This window comes from Pan paniscus, chromosome 10 (assembly GCF_029289425.2).
Source record: "Pan paniscus chromosome 10, NHGRI_mPanPan1-v2.0_pri, whole genome shotgun sequence".
Taxonomy (NCBI): domain Eukaryota; kingdom Metazoa; phylum Chordata; class Mammalia; order Primates; family Hominidae; genus Pan; species Pan paniscus.
Genome location: NC_073259.2, coordinates 5,648,085 through 5,661,701, shown reverse-complemented (window position 1 = coordinate 5,661,701; position 13,617 = coordinate 5,648,085). Strand labels below are relative to the sequence as shown.

Below are 13,617 nucleotides of genomic sequence, written 5' to 3'. Positions count from 1 at the left end.
GGAAGGTGCTGAAGCTGCTGGGATTTCCAGGTGTTCAGAATTCTGGTCACCAGGAGAGCTGGGTGCCCTCTCTGTGAGTGTCCTGGGGCAGCCAATTGCTCTCCTCTGATGACTCAGCATTGCTGGAAGGCTCTCTCCTCTCTCCCCAGCCAGGAGAACCACCCCATCTTAAACTCCCATGGAGCTGAGCTGAGCACTGCACCTGGCTGTGAACACCTGGCTGAGCCCCTGCCCCTCTCCCAGTCCTCATTCCAGCCTTCCCAGTCAGTCCTCATTCCAGCCTTCCCAGTCCTCATTCCAGCCTTCCCAGTCAGTCCTCATTCCAGCCTTCCCTGCTTCCTTACAGCCACTCGGCTACTGTCATATCCATATGCTTCCCAGAACCTTGGCATCCCTTCTGGCTCCCAGTAGGGGACCTGGCACACTGTGGGGCTCAGGATATGTTTGCTGAATTGCTCTCTGTGGCTTTGTGCACTGTCCCCAACAATCCTCCTCCAGTCCTTTCACGGGCCCCATGGCTCCTGCATTTCAGGAAGGTTGGACCCAGGGGCTGGACAGACCAGACCCTGCCACTGAGGTCAGGCTTTGGGAGCTGATGCCTGGCATGGCCAGTGGGATGGCCTGCCCCGCACCCTGACAAACCCTCACTCTTCATTGCAGAAAGCCAAGCAGGCCAGAGGTGGTCCTCATCTCCCCGCCTGGAGGTGCACTGACTGTCGTGGAGCCTCCTCCCTCCACAGCTGCCTTTGGTCTCCATTGTAGCCTGCTTTCTGGACTGGCTGAAAGCTGTATGTGTGTGTGCTCAGGAAGGTGGAGTGAGGGGGGTGTATGCATGTGTTATCGGGTCAGGCCCACACACACGATGGTCAGTTTCCTAGCCCTGCCCCCAGCTCTGCCAGTGCTCACCCATCAGAAGACTTACCTTATCTTCCCACACCCGAGTCTCCTTTATTGAAGACAGGGGTTCCTAACCATGGGACATGAGTGCATTATCCTGGGGTAAAGGAATGGTGCTGCTGTGGCCAGGGGAGAGAAGCCTGAGGGGCTGAGGGCATCGCTGTCCTTCTCAAATCCTCACCAAGAGATGCTCTGATTTAAGGCGAGCCCCCCCCTGCTGGGAGAGCAAAAGAAGCTGCGCCGACACAGTTTGCTCAAGTGACATCTTTCAATATAATCTCTAAAACTCTATGAATTGAACAGATAAAATACCTCTGGGCTATTTTGTTACAAAATATTTGCCATTTGGATTAGTTGCTGGGTGCAGCCACCCTGCCTTTCCCTAGAGAGGTTTCTCTCTCTTATGGGTGACGGGTGTGCGGGGAGAGGGTGCAGCAGGAGGTATGTACACCAGACACAGGGACGGACAGACAGGTGGTCATCAGGGAAGCCTAGTGGGTACAAAGAGACTCCTGGCGGGCCGTGGGGACCGGTGGCACAGGGGCTCGAAGACGCAGGGCTGGATCAAGACACCTGTGCAGACGGGCAGGCAGGCAGGCTTCCAGGACACGCTGCTGGCAGGGCTTGCTTCAGATCTAGGGGTGGGACTTGTCCAAAAGTGGGTGGAAAACTAGTTTCATCTCCCATTCCCGACTCTGGAGTTGGGGCCGAATGGATCAAATCAGGAGAGGGACCCAGATTTCCCAAAGGTCTAGAGAGTGGATAGAGTGGGGCCATCTTGGGGTGACTGGGTCTGGGGCTCAGCACTCTACTGTCCCCGCAACCTTAGGAGAGCAGAAAGGCCTGAGAGCACCCCCCACCGGCCCTCTGGGGGCTGGAGGCCATGCCCTGTCTGCTGCCGTGGGGAGGGAGCAGGAGGCTTTTCCTAGGTCCCTGAGGTCTAGACTCTGGGGACAGGGACGGAAAGGGGTCCCAACCTTGGCCTGGGGACTGAGCAGGGAAGGGAGGTTACAGATGTTGGGCACTTGCTTCCCCTGACAATGAGGAGGGCCAGCTGTGTCCTGCCCCAGGCCCTCAGGGGTTAAATGCCCCTCCCAGCTCAGGACTGGCTCCATGGGATGCTGAGCCCGGCTGGGCTGCTTCCTGGACAGACTCCTTGTGCTGCCCATGGGGCCCAGGGCAGCCACTGCACCAACCCACGGGGGCCCTGAGGTGCCTGAGAGTCCGGGTTCTCAGCTAGAGGCCCAGATGCATGCCAGCCCTAAGACTTGCTGGTTCCAATTTGGAAGATTGGGGCTTCAGCTGAGGTGGGAGGGAGGGCCTGGGGTTGCTGTGCCAACAGGGGAGAGGGCACTTGGTAAGCTTGAAGAGCTGTGTGAGCAGGGGACGGGGTCCTGCCTGGCGGGCCAGGGCTGTCTGGGAGAGTGTCCCTGGCCCCCACGGCCCCCACCCCATAAGTATATTTAGCTCATAGTTCCTATTCCCCCATACCTCACACTCCTGCCTCTTAGTCATCGTTTTCATTCTATTTTCAGCTTCCCTCATTTTGATTCCTCCACTCCCATCCCCACAGCTCCACTTCCTCCCAAGTCCCTGACTCCTCCTGTCCAGGCCTTCACTTTAAGGACGATCCCTGCCCTGGCTAAGGGCATCAGAGGTGTCTGAATGCGTGCACCCCATCTGTCGTCTGCTCCACTCTGAAAGGCAATGACTGGAGCATCTCTGTTACAGAAAACAGAGGAGGGCCAGGGCAGCAAGGACACAGAGGGGCAGATGGGCTGGCAGCCACAGGGGAGAGGGCAAATTGGCTGCAAGTTACAGAAACTGGGCCGACGAAGACAGGGCCAGAAATAGATTCACTAGGTGATATCACAGTGACGTCTGGGTGACCACACACACACACGAAACGAAACTAGGTCATCTGGAACCTCTGAGAGCAGGGAATGATCCTTGCCTCCTACCTGGCCCGGCTACTGCAGGCGGGGCGGGGCGGGGAGATTCAAGTCCCTGTCACGTTTGACTCATGCTCACTGCCTCTCCCAGGAGGCCTTAACCACAGGCTCCAAGCGTGGGGGGACCTGCACACAGGACAGCAGTGAGCTACTGGCACAGGACTGGAGCCTGGCCAGGCTTGGGACAGACACGTCCTGATAGGGCCTGACTGCGCAGGCCATGGTACGGCTCCTGTGGTCTCTGGGGTGGCTGCCTCTCGTCTGGCTGGGGAGGGGCCCTTCCCCAGGCTTGGGCTTGTGGGGCCACCTAAGGCTGGCTATCCCATCTTGCTGGGCCCTGGGAGGTCAGCGAGCCCCGCTTGTGTCTCCTTTGCAATTTTGAGGGTCCAGGGACTCTTGGGCACCCCTGCTGGAAGGGGGGGGGTCTAGAACCTTCTAGGAGGAGGGAATATTTAAAGGCTGAGGGGCGCAGGGGAAATGCATATGCCTCTGGAGCCCCGGTTTTTCTTGCTTACGTCTGCACCCAAGTCCCTCCTGGAGGCCACAGACTCATGCGGGAGGGAGCCCTGCCTCGGGCCGAGCCCCATCTCTGCTGGGCACAACCCTGCCCCGTCTCCAGTTCTGCCTCCACAGCGGAAGGAATGGTCTGGTTCTCATGTGTGTTTGCGTGCACATGCCTGTGTGCACACGGCATTGGCCGAGTATTAGCTGGGGCTGGGGAACTAAGACACTCTTTAAAAAGGTGCATTTTGCAGATACATGACCTCGCAATCCCGTGGCCCTGCTGGACTGACCTACAGAGAGCCAAAAGTGCTCCCCTCTCCGCCTCCCTTTCTCCAGGCTTTTCTGGAGTCTGGGCAGCTCCTGAGGAAGCAGAGGCCCTGGGAGGAGGGGGAAGGACATGGTCAGGACAGCCAACGTCCCTGGGGACCAAGGAGTAGCCTCCTGAGAGTGCCAGGCTTGGGGGTGGGGGTGGCAGAAAAAGCCCCCTCCTCACTCCTCCCACCTGTCCCTCCAGGGGCGGGACCAACCCTCCTCCCCTCAACGCAGCCACAGAGGCACTAGTTCTGGGCTGAGAGCCAGCCACTCTGTCTAGTGCTCCACTGCCGGCCGGCCCAGCCTCACGCTGCTGCCCATGGCCCGAGGCCCCGGGCACTAACAGACTCAAAGCCTGCACCCTCGTTAGCTCATGCTGCTGCCCATGGCCCGAGGCCCCGGGCACTAACAGACTCAAAGCCTGCACGCTCGTTAGCTCACGCTGCTGCCCAAGGCCCGAGGCCCCAGGCACTAACAGACTCAAAGCCTGCACGCTCGTTAGCTTACGCTGCTGCCCATGGCCCGAGGCCCCGGGCACTAACAGACTCAAAGCCTGCAAGCTCGTTAGCTCATGCTGCTGCCCATGGCCCGAGGCCCCGGGCACTAACAGACTCAAAGCCTGCACGCTCGTTAGCTCATGCTGCTGCCCATGGCCCGAGGCCCCGGGCACTAACAGACTCAAAGCCTGCATGCTCGTTAGCTCATGCTGCTGCCCATGGCCCGAGGCCCCGGGCACTAACAGACTCAAAGCCTGCACGCTCGTTAGACCCTCAGCTCGTTTTCTTCAGTCCATGGTCCAATGGGGGAAAGTGGTGGCCAGGGGAAGAGGAGGCCTCGCCGGGTCTGGCTGTGTAGGGCCCCGGGAGAGTGAGGTGTGTCTTCAGATCTGCAGAGGGGGTGCAGCTGAGAAAGGGAAGGATGGTTGGATGAGGCAAACCCAGGTGCCAGGGATTGGGATTCTCTTCCCAAAATGATGGTGATCAGTGACCAGGAACGCATCGTGCCAGGGTATGGGGAGCAGTGGAGGGGCAGCCCAGGCCCCCCAGTAGCCAGCCCTCCCGGGACAGCAGGGTGGTGGGGCAGAGTCTATACCAGGCTCCTTGAGCCACTGGAGTAGCGGCGCCCGTGCAGCAGGGAGCCTGGGGGACAGAACTGGTGAGGGTGGTTGTAGGGGGGTGGGGGCGGGGGCAGCGGAGGCTGGTGGGTGACCTTGACTGGAGAGCCGGGGCCACGCAGGGGTGTGGAGCCACAGGAGTCAGAGGACGAGGAGGTGTAGCAGGAGAGAGCCTGGCTCAGCAGGGGCTCCATGCGGGCCAGGCAGGGCTTGTCCAGGACAATGACCTTGACAATTTGTTGGCACTGCACCAGGGTGCCCGGGGGTGTGGGTGGCGGCGGCGGCAGTGGTGGGGTCTGCTGTCTCGGGGGGCTAGGCTGCAGGTCTGGCGGCGGCACCGGCGCTCCCCTCTCGGCCCCCGGCCCGGAGTTGTGCTGGGACGTTTGAAGCCTGTTGTGAATTGACACCTAGTTTAGAAACAGCCAGAGAAGCATGCAATGTTACAAGACTAATTCCCAGCTGCTAGGACAGGCTGCCCTGTGCCTCCCCTGGCCTCCCTCCCACTCTCAGCCCTCACTCTGACCCTCTCCCCATCTCTCCACCCGCAAGAAGACTGGGTTGTGACCCTGGCTTTTGCCCAGGGGGGAGAGAGGAGTCAAGAGGCTGGCATGTTCTGCCACTGACTGTGAGCAGTGTCGCTGTACGGCCTCAGTCTCTTCATCTGTGAGATGGGCTCTGCACACCTCTGCTGCCTGATTTCATGGACCTGCTGGGTGTCCTCACTTCCTTTTCCACCACACTCTGAGCTTGAAAGCAGGGGTCATAGTCTTTGCCCCTCCCAGGAGTGTGCTGAGGCAAAGGAGGGCAGACCCAGGGACAGAGCCAAGTGTTTTTGAGCCTTTCCCTCTGTTCCCTCCAGCCTTGTTATAGAGGAAGGATCATTGGCACCGTCGACCTCGTAGAGGCTTAAACCCCAGAATGCCAGAGGGTGATCTGGACGTACCTGTCCTCCCAGACTCCCCACGGCCACGACCCTGCATTCAAGAGCAGCCCAGACAGCCGAGGGCAGAGTCAGCTCCCCAGCTGCCATTCTGGCCCAAGCTGGGTCCTGGTTAACGTGCCTGGCTGCAGGAGACGATCCCTAGAGAGGGCTCTAACCTTGATCCCCAAGGCAGGGCAGGAGGAGGTGGCCCAGATGATGCTCATGAGCCCCCTCCCTCAGACCACGGAGGTCACTATGGACTAGCCTGGCCTCCCCTTGCTAGCAGCGGGAGGTGGAGGAGATGGGTGGAAGGGAGGCTAGAGGGTTCTGGAAGGAGAGGGATTTAACTCCTCACACCGTTCCACCCCCAAGCTCCCCTGCCCGTGGCTATGACACCACACAACCCCCTCCAAACCCCTGGGTCCTCTAGGGGAGGCTGAGACCCTCCTCCTCTCTGAGGATCTTTCTATTGGGCTGACATCTGTCCTCAGGCAGCACCACCTGGGGCCGGTGCTCAGAGCACAGGGGGAAAGGGAAGCTGCAGGGGAGGTACCTCATCCCAGGCCTAGACCCAGCTGGCCCATCCCAGAACTATCCCGGAGCCCTAAACTAGCATTTCCTCATCCTGTTTGTTGGCTGCAGGTGCAGTTCAGGGACACCCTTTCCCGGACCTGTGCACTCCCAGGGGGCAACTTCCCTCCCGAGGCTCCGCAGGCCTTTGTCTGCCCCTCAGTATTCATGAGCCCCACTGCCACACTCGGCATGTCACGGGCTTTATTTTTCCTTCTCAGCCTCCAACCTCAGCACAGGTTCCAGGCCTGAGGTCTCCCTAAACAAACGAAGGTGCCCTGAGCCCCTCACTGTCCTTCCAAGACATGGCAGGCAGAGAGCATGGCTGGGGCCCACCTGCCTCTGGGGATCCCTCCAGGGCCCTCACTCAGGCAGAAGCCGCAGGAGGGCGCGGGCTCCTCTCCCCTCCTGCTTGTATTCTGAATTCCTCCCCAGGAGACACGGGGCCTGAGACAGCCAGGACGGGCTTCTGCTCATCTGCCTCCCTCCGCCTGGACTTCGCAGCGGCCCCTCCCCAGGCGAATGTCTGGCTGTCCCAGTCCAGACCCACTGAGCCGTCCTTCTTCTCCCTGAAGCTCCCCGTGCCGCGCCCCCTCTGGGCCACAGCCTGCGCCTCCCGTTTACCTCCCCTGCTCTGGTCCCCCCACTGCACCCCTGGCCCCACCGCAGTCTCTGGATCCTTCCTCTTTAGTGGTCAGTAAGTGAAAAGCAGGAAGTGACAGCAAAATGTCCTCTCATCTGACCCCCTTCTCACCTCCCTGTTCATGAAAGAAAGAATGAGGGGAGTGGGGAGACAGAGGATGGAACATGAGCAGCAGGTCAGAGAACAGCTCAGAGAAGACGGAGAAGCACCTGCCAGAGGGGCTTGGCCAGCAACGGCAGAGAGAGGGCAGAGGAGAGAGAGCCTGGGGTCCAGCTGAGGCCGTGGGAGGTGAGGCTGCCCTCTGCGCGGGAGAGCAGAGGCTGCCCTGAGCTAGCTGAGGGTGGCAGCCTTGCAGATAGCCATATGCCGTTAGGGCAGGAGGGAGGAGTGCGTGGGGTTGGTTGTCCTCCCTGGGTAGCTCAGGCTAGGGCAGGGCAGGGCAGGGCTGGCAGAACAGAACAGAGGGCTGGGCACGGGTGTGCTTATCTGCAAGGCTCAAGAATGGGCAGCTGCGGAGGATGGGGAGTGGAGGGGGGCGGGGAATAGAATACCCACCCTGGGGGCTTGTCAGCTGCTGGGGCAGGAAGCTCCTCCTTGTAAAGGTGCCTCCTCCAGACACAGGTGTGTGGGGGGTGGGGGGCCGTAGGGGAGAGAGAAGACACTGAGCTCCCCCGGGGTATCCTGCTGCTTCCCATGGCTTAGTCAGACTGGTGGGTAGGGCAGCTTCCTAAGACACCTAATGGGGGCCCCTCCGGGTCGAAGTAGGGTTGGGAAGGGAGGTGTCTGTATGAGCAGCCGGTGGCCCCGGGAGGCCGGGCAGAAAAGGAGTGGAGCTGGGACTCACTGGGGTGCGAGAGGACCCAGTGGGAGAGGGGTGGGGCTCACGAGGCTTGTAGGGGCACCTGCACACTCCTCCCATAGGTGGCACTGTGGGGGTTTGGCAGGGACCAGCTGCTGCTGGGTCTTCTGCAGTCCCTCACTGTATGGCATGGAGCCAAATGGGCAGCCTCCCCTCCGCCACAGACAGTCTTCAGCTTATCACTCTTCCCCCAGGACAGCCCTCAGGACAGCGCCACCCTACTCTGTCTCATTTTCTTTTGCACACATCCCTGCGCCATGGCCAGCTTTCCAGATGGACCAGCTGTTCCGGGGAGGAGTTCCCCCTCCCACCTGCCCCCAAGTCTCAATTCTCCAACGTAGCCCCAGGTGTCCAAGAGGGCAGGGTCTGCCCCAGAAGTGATCGTTTGGGGCCTGACCTAAGGGGTAATTCTCTGAGGGACCCCAGGCTCCGCGCTATGGAGGGTGGGAGGACTTGGGGAAGGGGATGTGGGGTCTTCTGATACAGCAAGTACTGAGGGGGCAGTGAGCAGTGAGCATTTGCTGGGGAGGTGGATTTGGGGGGGCAGTGAGCAGTGAGCATTTGCTGGGGAGGTGGATTTGGGGGGCAGTGAGCAGTGAGCATTTGCTGGGGAGGTGGATTTGGGGAGCAGTGAGCATTTGCTGGGGAGGTGGATTCGGGGGGGCAGTGAGCAGTGAGCATTTGCTGGGGAGGTGGATTTGGGGGGGCAGTGAGCAGTGAGCATTTGCTGGGGAGGTGGATTTGGGGGAGCAGTGAGCAGTGAGCATTTGCTGGGGAGGTGGATTTGGGGGAGCAGTGAGCATTTGCTGGGGAGGTGGATTTGGGGAGCAGCGAGCAGTGAGCATTTGCTGGGGAGGTGGATTTGGGGGGCAGTGAGCAGTGAGCATTTGCTGGGGAGGTGGATTTGGGGGGGCAGTGAGCAGTGAGCATTTGCTGGGGAGGTGGATTTGGGGAGCAGTGAGCAGTGAGCATTTGCTGGGGAGGTGGATTTGGGGAGCAGTGAGCAGTAAGCATTTGCTGGGGAGGTGGATTTGGGGGGCAGTGAGCAGTGAGCATTTGCTGGGGAGGTGGATTTGGGGAGCAGTGAGCATTTGCTGGGGAGGTGGATTCGGGGGGGCAGTGAGCAGTGAGCATTTGCTGGGGAGGTGGATTTGGGGGGGCAGTGAGCAGTGAGCATTTGCTGGGGAGGTGGATTTGGGGGAGCAGTGAGCAGTGAGCATTTGCTGGGGAGGTGGATTTGGGGGAGCAGTGAGCATTTGCTGGGGAGGTGGATTTGGGGAGCAGCGAGCAGTGAGCATTTGCTGGGGAGGTGGATTTGGGGGGCAGTGAGCAGTGAGCATTTGCTGGGGAGGTGGATTTGGGGGGGCAGTGAGCAGTGAGCATTTGCTGGGGAGGTGGATTTGGGGAGCAGTGAGCAGTGAGCATTTGCTGGGGAGGTGGATTTGGGGAGCAGTGAGCAGTGAGCATTTGCTGGGGAGGTGGATTTGGGGGGCAGTGAGCAGTGAGCATTTGCTGGGGAGGTGAATTTGGGGGGCAGTGAGCAGTGAGCATTTGCTGGGGAGGTGGATTTGGGGGGCAGTGAGCAGTGAGCATTTGCTGGGGAGGTGGATTTGGGGGCACACAGGAAGGATGGCCCTAGGGTGCCGTGAGCTCCGTCTCCACTGTGTTAGTCTGGGAGCTCGGCCTCAGAGGGCAGCAGGCTGGGGAAAGGGGAGAAAGAGCTCGTGGCTTAATTAGGCGCTGGAACAGTGGCATTACCCATGCTAGCAGTAACTTTTAATTGTATCTCTTGAAATTGGTAAAATGGTGAGTCGGGCTGGGGAGGCATTGATTAATACCTGAGAAGAGAAACAACAGAGACGGTGAGAAGAAGAACAAGGGGGCAGGGTAGTCACTCACCTGGGCAACTAGGGCTCCACTTACCTCCACCGTGCTCTCCGCCGGCCTCTCCCTGAGCGCGGCTTCCCTTTTGGCTTTGAATGCAAAGAGCACAGGGCTCATTCTCCACCGGCTGAGCCAAGCCCCTGCCCCTCCCCTGTGCCCCTCAAGCATCTCTGCAGCTAAGACTTGGGGTCACACCGCTCCTCACTGAGGCGGAGGTTGGGAGCCCCACTCTGCCACTTAGGAGCTACGTGACCTGGGCGAGATGCTACATCTCTCTGGGCTGCCGCAGACTAGAAGATCGCTGCCGCTCTTTCTGATGTTGGCATTGTGGAATCTGATTTACCCACAGTCAAAGCCTTCCCAGTACGAACTGTAAAAGGCTTGGAGGGGGCCTGGGTTGTGGGCGCCACATTCATCAGCCTCCGTGGATCACGGGCTCCTTGAGCGTGGGCCACGCTTCTTTGCTCCAGCCCTGCAGACTGGCTGAGGGGGCAGGACTGAATGGGCTGAGGCCTGCACAGCACTCACCGCAGTGCCGGGCACGGTGAGAGCCGATAACGGCTCTGTAATTACTCTGAGGGCCTTCTGGCCGGCCTGGCACAGCAGCAGGGGCCCTGCGGACCCCCACGGACAGCTCATTGGCTCTTTGTGGCTGAGTCACTCCCAGCTTCCACCCCGACCCCCGCAGGAGCCCCTCTCATTTCCCAACCCCTGGGGGTGCCAGCTTCCCCCTGCTGTGCTCAGCCCTCTGCTTCCTGCAGCAGGAGAGGGAGCTGCACCATTGTTTGGGAATGAGAAAGACCCCGCTGTGGAGGGGACTAAGGGACACGTCCCTGGGGACAGGCATCTGGGCCTAACCAGGGCGGGCAGCTTCCAAAAGAGAGGCAGGAAGGAATGGCAGGGAATGATACACAGCTGAGAGCTGGCTCTGGGGTTTCACAGCTGAGAAAACAAAAGCAGCAACCCGTGCCCTATGACCTTATAGAAATGAAGAGGCCAGTGGAGATCAGGCAGCGTGGAGAATTACGGACGCACGATGGCAGGTCAAACCCATACAGGAAAGATTCCATCACAGAATCTCCACATAGCGAAAAGAGCCCCATGTCCTGCTTGGAAAGTGAATCTCATGTCCTCGCTGCCGTAACTAGCCCCCGTGCTGCTGCCTGTTCCAAGTCAGGACTCAGGGCCGACTGTGGCGGGTCATGGACCGCACGGGGCCCACTGGAGTTTCTCAGCTCAAGCTGGCGTCTCGCTACGACCCTGGCTTTCCAGTGTTCTGCACAGGGCAGCAGCCATTCGAGAAGTGTTTGTTGAGTGTGAGAGTAAGTGACCGAGTTAACTAATGGGTGGACAGTTGTGAATGGCTTGCTGGGATTTCACTGGGATGAGACTGAATTCTCATGCATCTCCCCTCATGCTCTTTATTTGGGGCTGGTGGAGGGAGGTGGTGGAAACCTTTCCTGGCCCCCTGCAGCTGGGGGTAAGGTTGGGGCAGGCCGAAGGAGGGGCCAGCTCTGGAGCCAGTGTGACTCGGCTGGAGTGAGCAATTCCACTGGAGAAACCACTAGAGAAGTGGAGTTTGAGGGTCTCTCTGGATTTGGGGTGGGCTGACCTGAGCCAGGGGTCAGGAAGTGCTTGTGGCTCATTAGAGAAGGGACTGTACAGAGAAGAGCAAGATCCAGATCCTTCTGGTCACCCTGCCCTCTTACACTGCCTGGTTGGAGAGTGTTCCTTGTGGGGCTTCTCTTGACCTCGCCTCATCAAGACAGCCTGGCTGCAGGAGGGAAGGCCTCCCTGCTGGGGCCAGGATGCCAGGACTCTTGCCTGACTCCTCCAGGGCAGACAGTGACATCTCACACGGACTCCAGACCTCTGGTGCAGTTTGCAAAATGGACAGACACATTTCTCTCTCGCCTTCCTCCTCACTCCCACCACTAAAGCCCATGAGATGAAAGAAGGCAAGCCTGGCGCTCCTCAGCAGAAAGAAACACGCCATGGGAATGGGCATCTCTCCCTGCAGATTGCCCAGAACCCACACCCAGGGTCCCCGAGTGGCCTCCACGGGGGCTGGCGCCCCGAGCGGAGCCGAGGCTCACCTGTCGGCGATCCTTGCTTTGACTGTGGGTCCCCCTGGGCTCCGCAGGGCTTGAAGGAGAGTGTCTTTGTTCCCTGCTGCTTCTCCAGCTCCCCTAAGGAGTGCAGAGGCCCGTGAGCAAGAGAAACCTTAACCTCAACCACACAGAGGCGAGGCAGGAAATGAGGGGCCAGCAGGAAGGGGAGGAAGAGGAGGAGAGGTCCCAGTACATGCTGTGAAACACGGACCTCGGGTCTGGCCCCACCACTGAATAGCAAGTTAAATACCCCCTCGGAGCCGCAGTCTCCTCATCTGTACATGGGGATGATCCTATCTGCTTGAACCTCAGAGAGGCACAGAAGAGGCTGATGTGAGGGAGGTGAACTGCCTGGGTTTGGGTCCTGGTCCTGACACTCCCTGGCTGTGTGGTTTTAGGCAAGTTACCCAACCTCTCCATGCCTCACTCGAGAGGACAGCCAGGCCCACTTCACGGTGTCATTAAGAGGACTGCGTGGGGAGATACACATAAAGCACAAGGCCTGGCTAGTCACCCGTACTCCTTAAGTATTAAGGTTTGTGCGAAAGTAATGGCAAAAACCGCAATTACTTTAGCACCAACCTGTATCAGTTTTGTTACATTGTGTGAAACGCACTTGGCACAGCAGAGCCTGCTGACAGGGGTGACACCCACCTCTCCACCCGGCGTCTGGGAGGACAGAGCCTGCCTGGCCGGCTGAGCCTCCGCAAGGTGTTCAAATCTCTCCCAAGGAGGAAAGTCCACACCGAGGCTGTGGAAGCTGCAAGCCTGCAGGGCCAGGACATCTGTCTAGGTACTCAACTTTAATTCCTCTCACCGGACTGGAAACCTGTTCCTTCTTGTTCTTCTCTCAGTGGAGCTACAGAACTGCCGGCTGCCATCCTTGGAGATTTGACATGATTATTAAATCACTCCTCCCGCTTCTCTTTTCCAGGAGACATAACTCAAGTTCCTTTTATTAAAGCTACTCTCCTGGGCTCCATTTTCAGTCTCTCTGGTTGTCTAGAAACCAGGGACACTGAACCGTAGGCCTCCAAACCAGAACAATTTGTCCTGATTGCCTAAATCACACCGTCCCATCGATCAATGCTAAATATTTCTACTGAACTGAGAGTTGTTTCTCTCCCCACAGAGGGGCTGTCTTGGCTTTGGAGAAATTAGCATGATAATTACAAGTGAGGAGTCCTGGGCCATTGGATGCAAACCTTGTTTTGTCACTGACTGTGAACTTGGACAACTTCCCTAAGTGCTTTTAGCCTGTTTCCTTACTTGTAAAATGATGCCCACTGTGGAAAGCTGTTGTGAGGATTAGTCCTCAATAAATGGTAGCTGATACTGTTTTCCATTTTCTTTTCTTTTTTGTAGAGATGAGGACTCGCTGTGTTGGCTGTTCTTGAGCTTCTGGGCTCAGGCAATCCTCCCCCCTGAGCTTCCCAGAGTGCTAGGATTACAGGTGTGAGCCACTGAGCCCAGCCCATTTTCTTTTTTTTTTTTTTTTTCCTGCCTTCCTTTCCTCCCTGTCTCCCTGGCCTGCCCTTCCTCTTCCCTCAGCTGTTCCTTCCCTTTCTCTCCAGTGAAGACTAAGGGCCAAGCATGAGCCTTTCTTCCTGCTCTTTTACCCTTGAGGCAGCAGGAGAGGATATTCACCTCCTGACATGACAGATTCTGATGCTATCTGCTCCTCTGTGACTTTGGGAAGCGGGCTATGTGCTGCTCCTGGGCTGATGGGGGAAAGTGCCTCTCCCAGCAATGCTGGTGCCACTTGGTGTGCTACGGCCCCCCCAGGGCAGTGCGGAGCCATCTGGGACAGTTAGACAATGAGAGACGTGAAGCCATTTCAAGGTGCTTC

The 13,617-nt window shown here is 58.7% G+C and overlaps 1 protein-coding gene across 6 annotated transcripts in view; it reads right to left on the bottom strand.

The window, feature by feature from the left end:
• Positions 1-1,146: 1,146 nt before the first annotated feature.
• IQSEC3 (IQ motif and Sec7 domain ArfGEF 3) overlaps positions 1,147-13,617 on the bottom strand; it is a 107,547-nt gene continuing 95,076 nt past the window's right edge. The window contains exons 12-15 of one of the 6 annotated variants that reach the window (XM_034935059.3): positions 11,754-11,846; positions 9,697-9,746; positions 9,532-9,611; positions 5,034-5,169 (exon numbers count right to left, since the gene is read on the bottom strand). In XM_034935059.3, coding sequence (XP_034790950.1) covers positions 9,537-9,611; positions 9,697-9,746; positions 11,754-11,846 — 218 coding nt within the window. In that variant the 3' untranslated portion in view covers positions 5,034-5,169; positions 9,532-9,536. Of the gene's footprint in view, positions 5,187-9,531; positions 9,612-9,696; positions 9,747-11,753; positions 11,847-13,617 lie in introns of all 6 variants that reach the window. The other 5 variants (XM_034935058.3, XM_034935056.3, XM_034935057.3 and 2 more) reach the window with 5 other exon arrangements.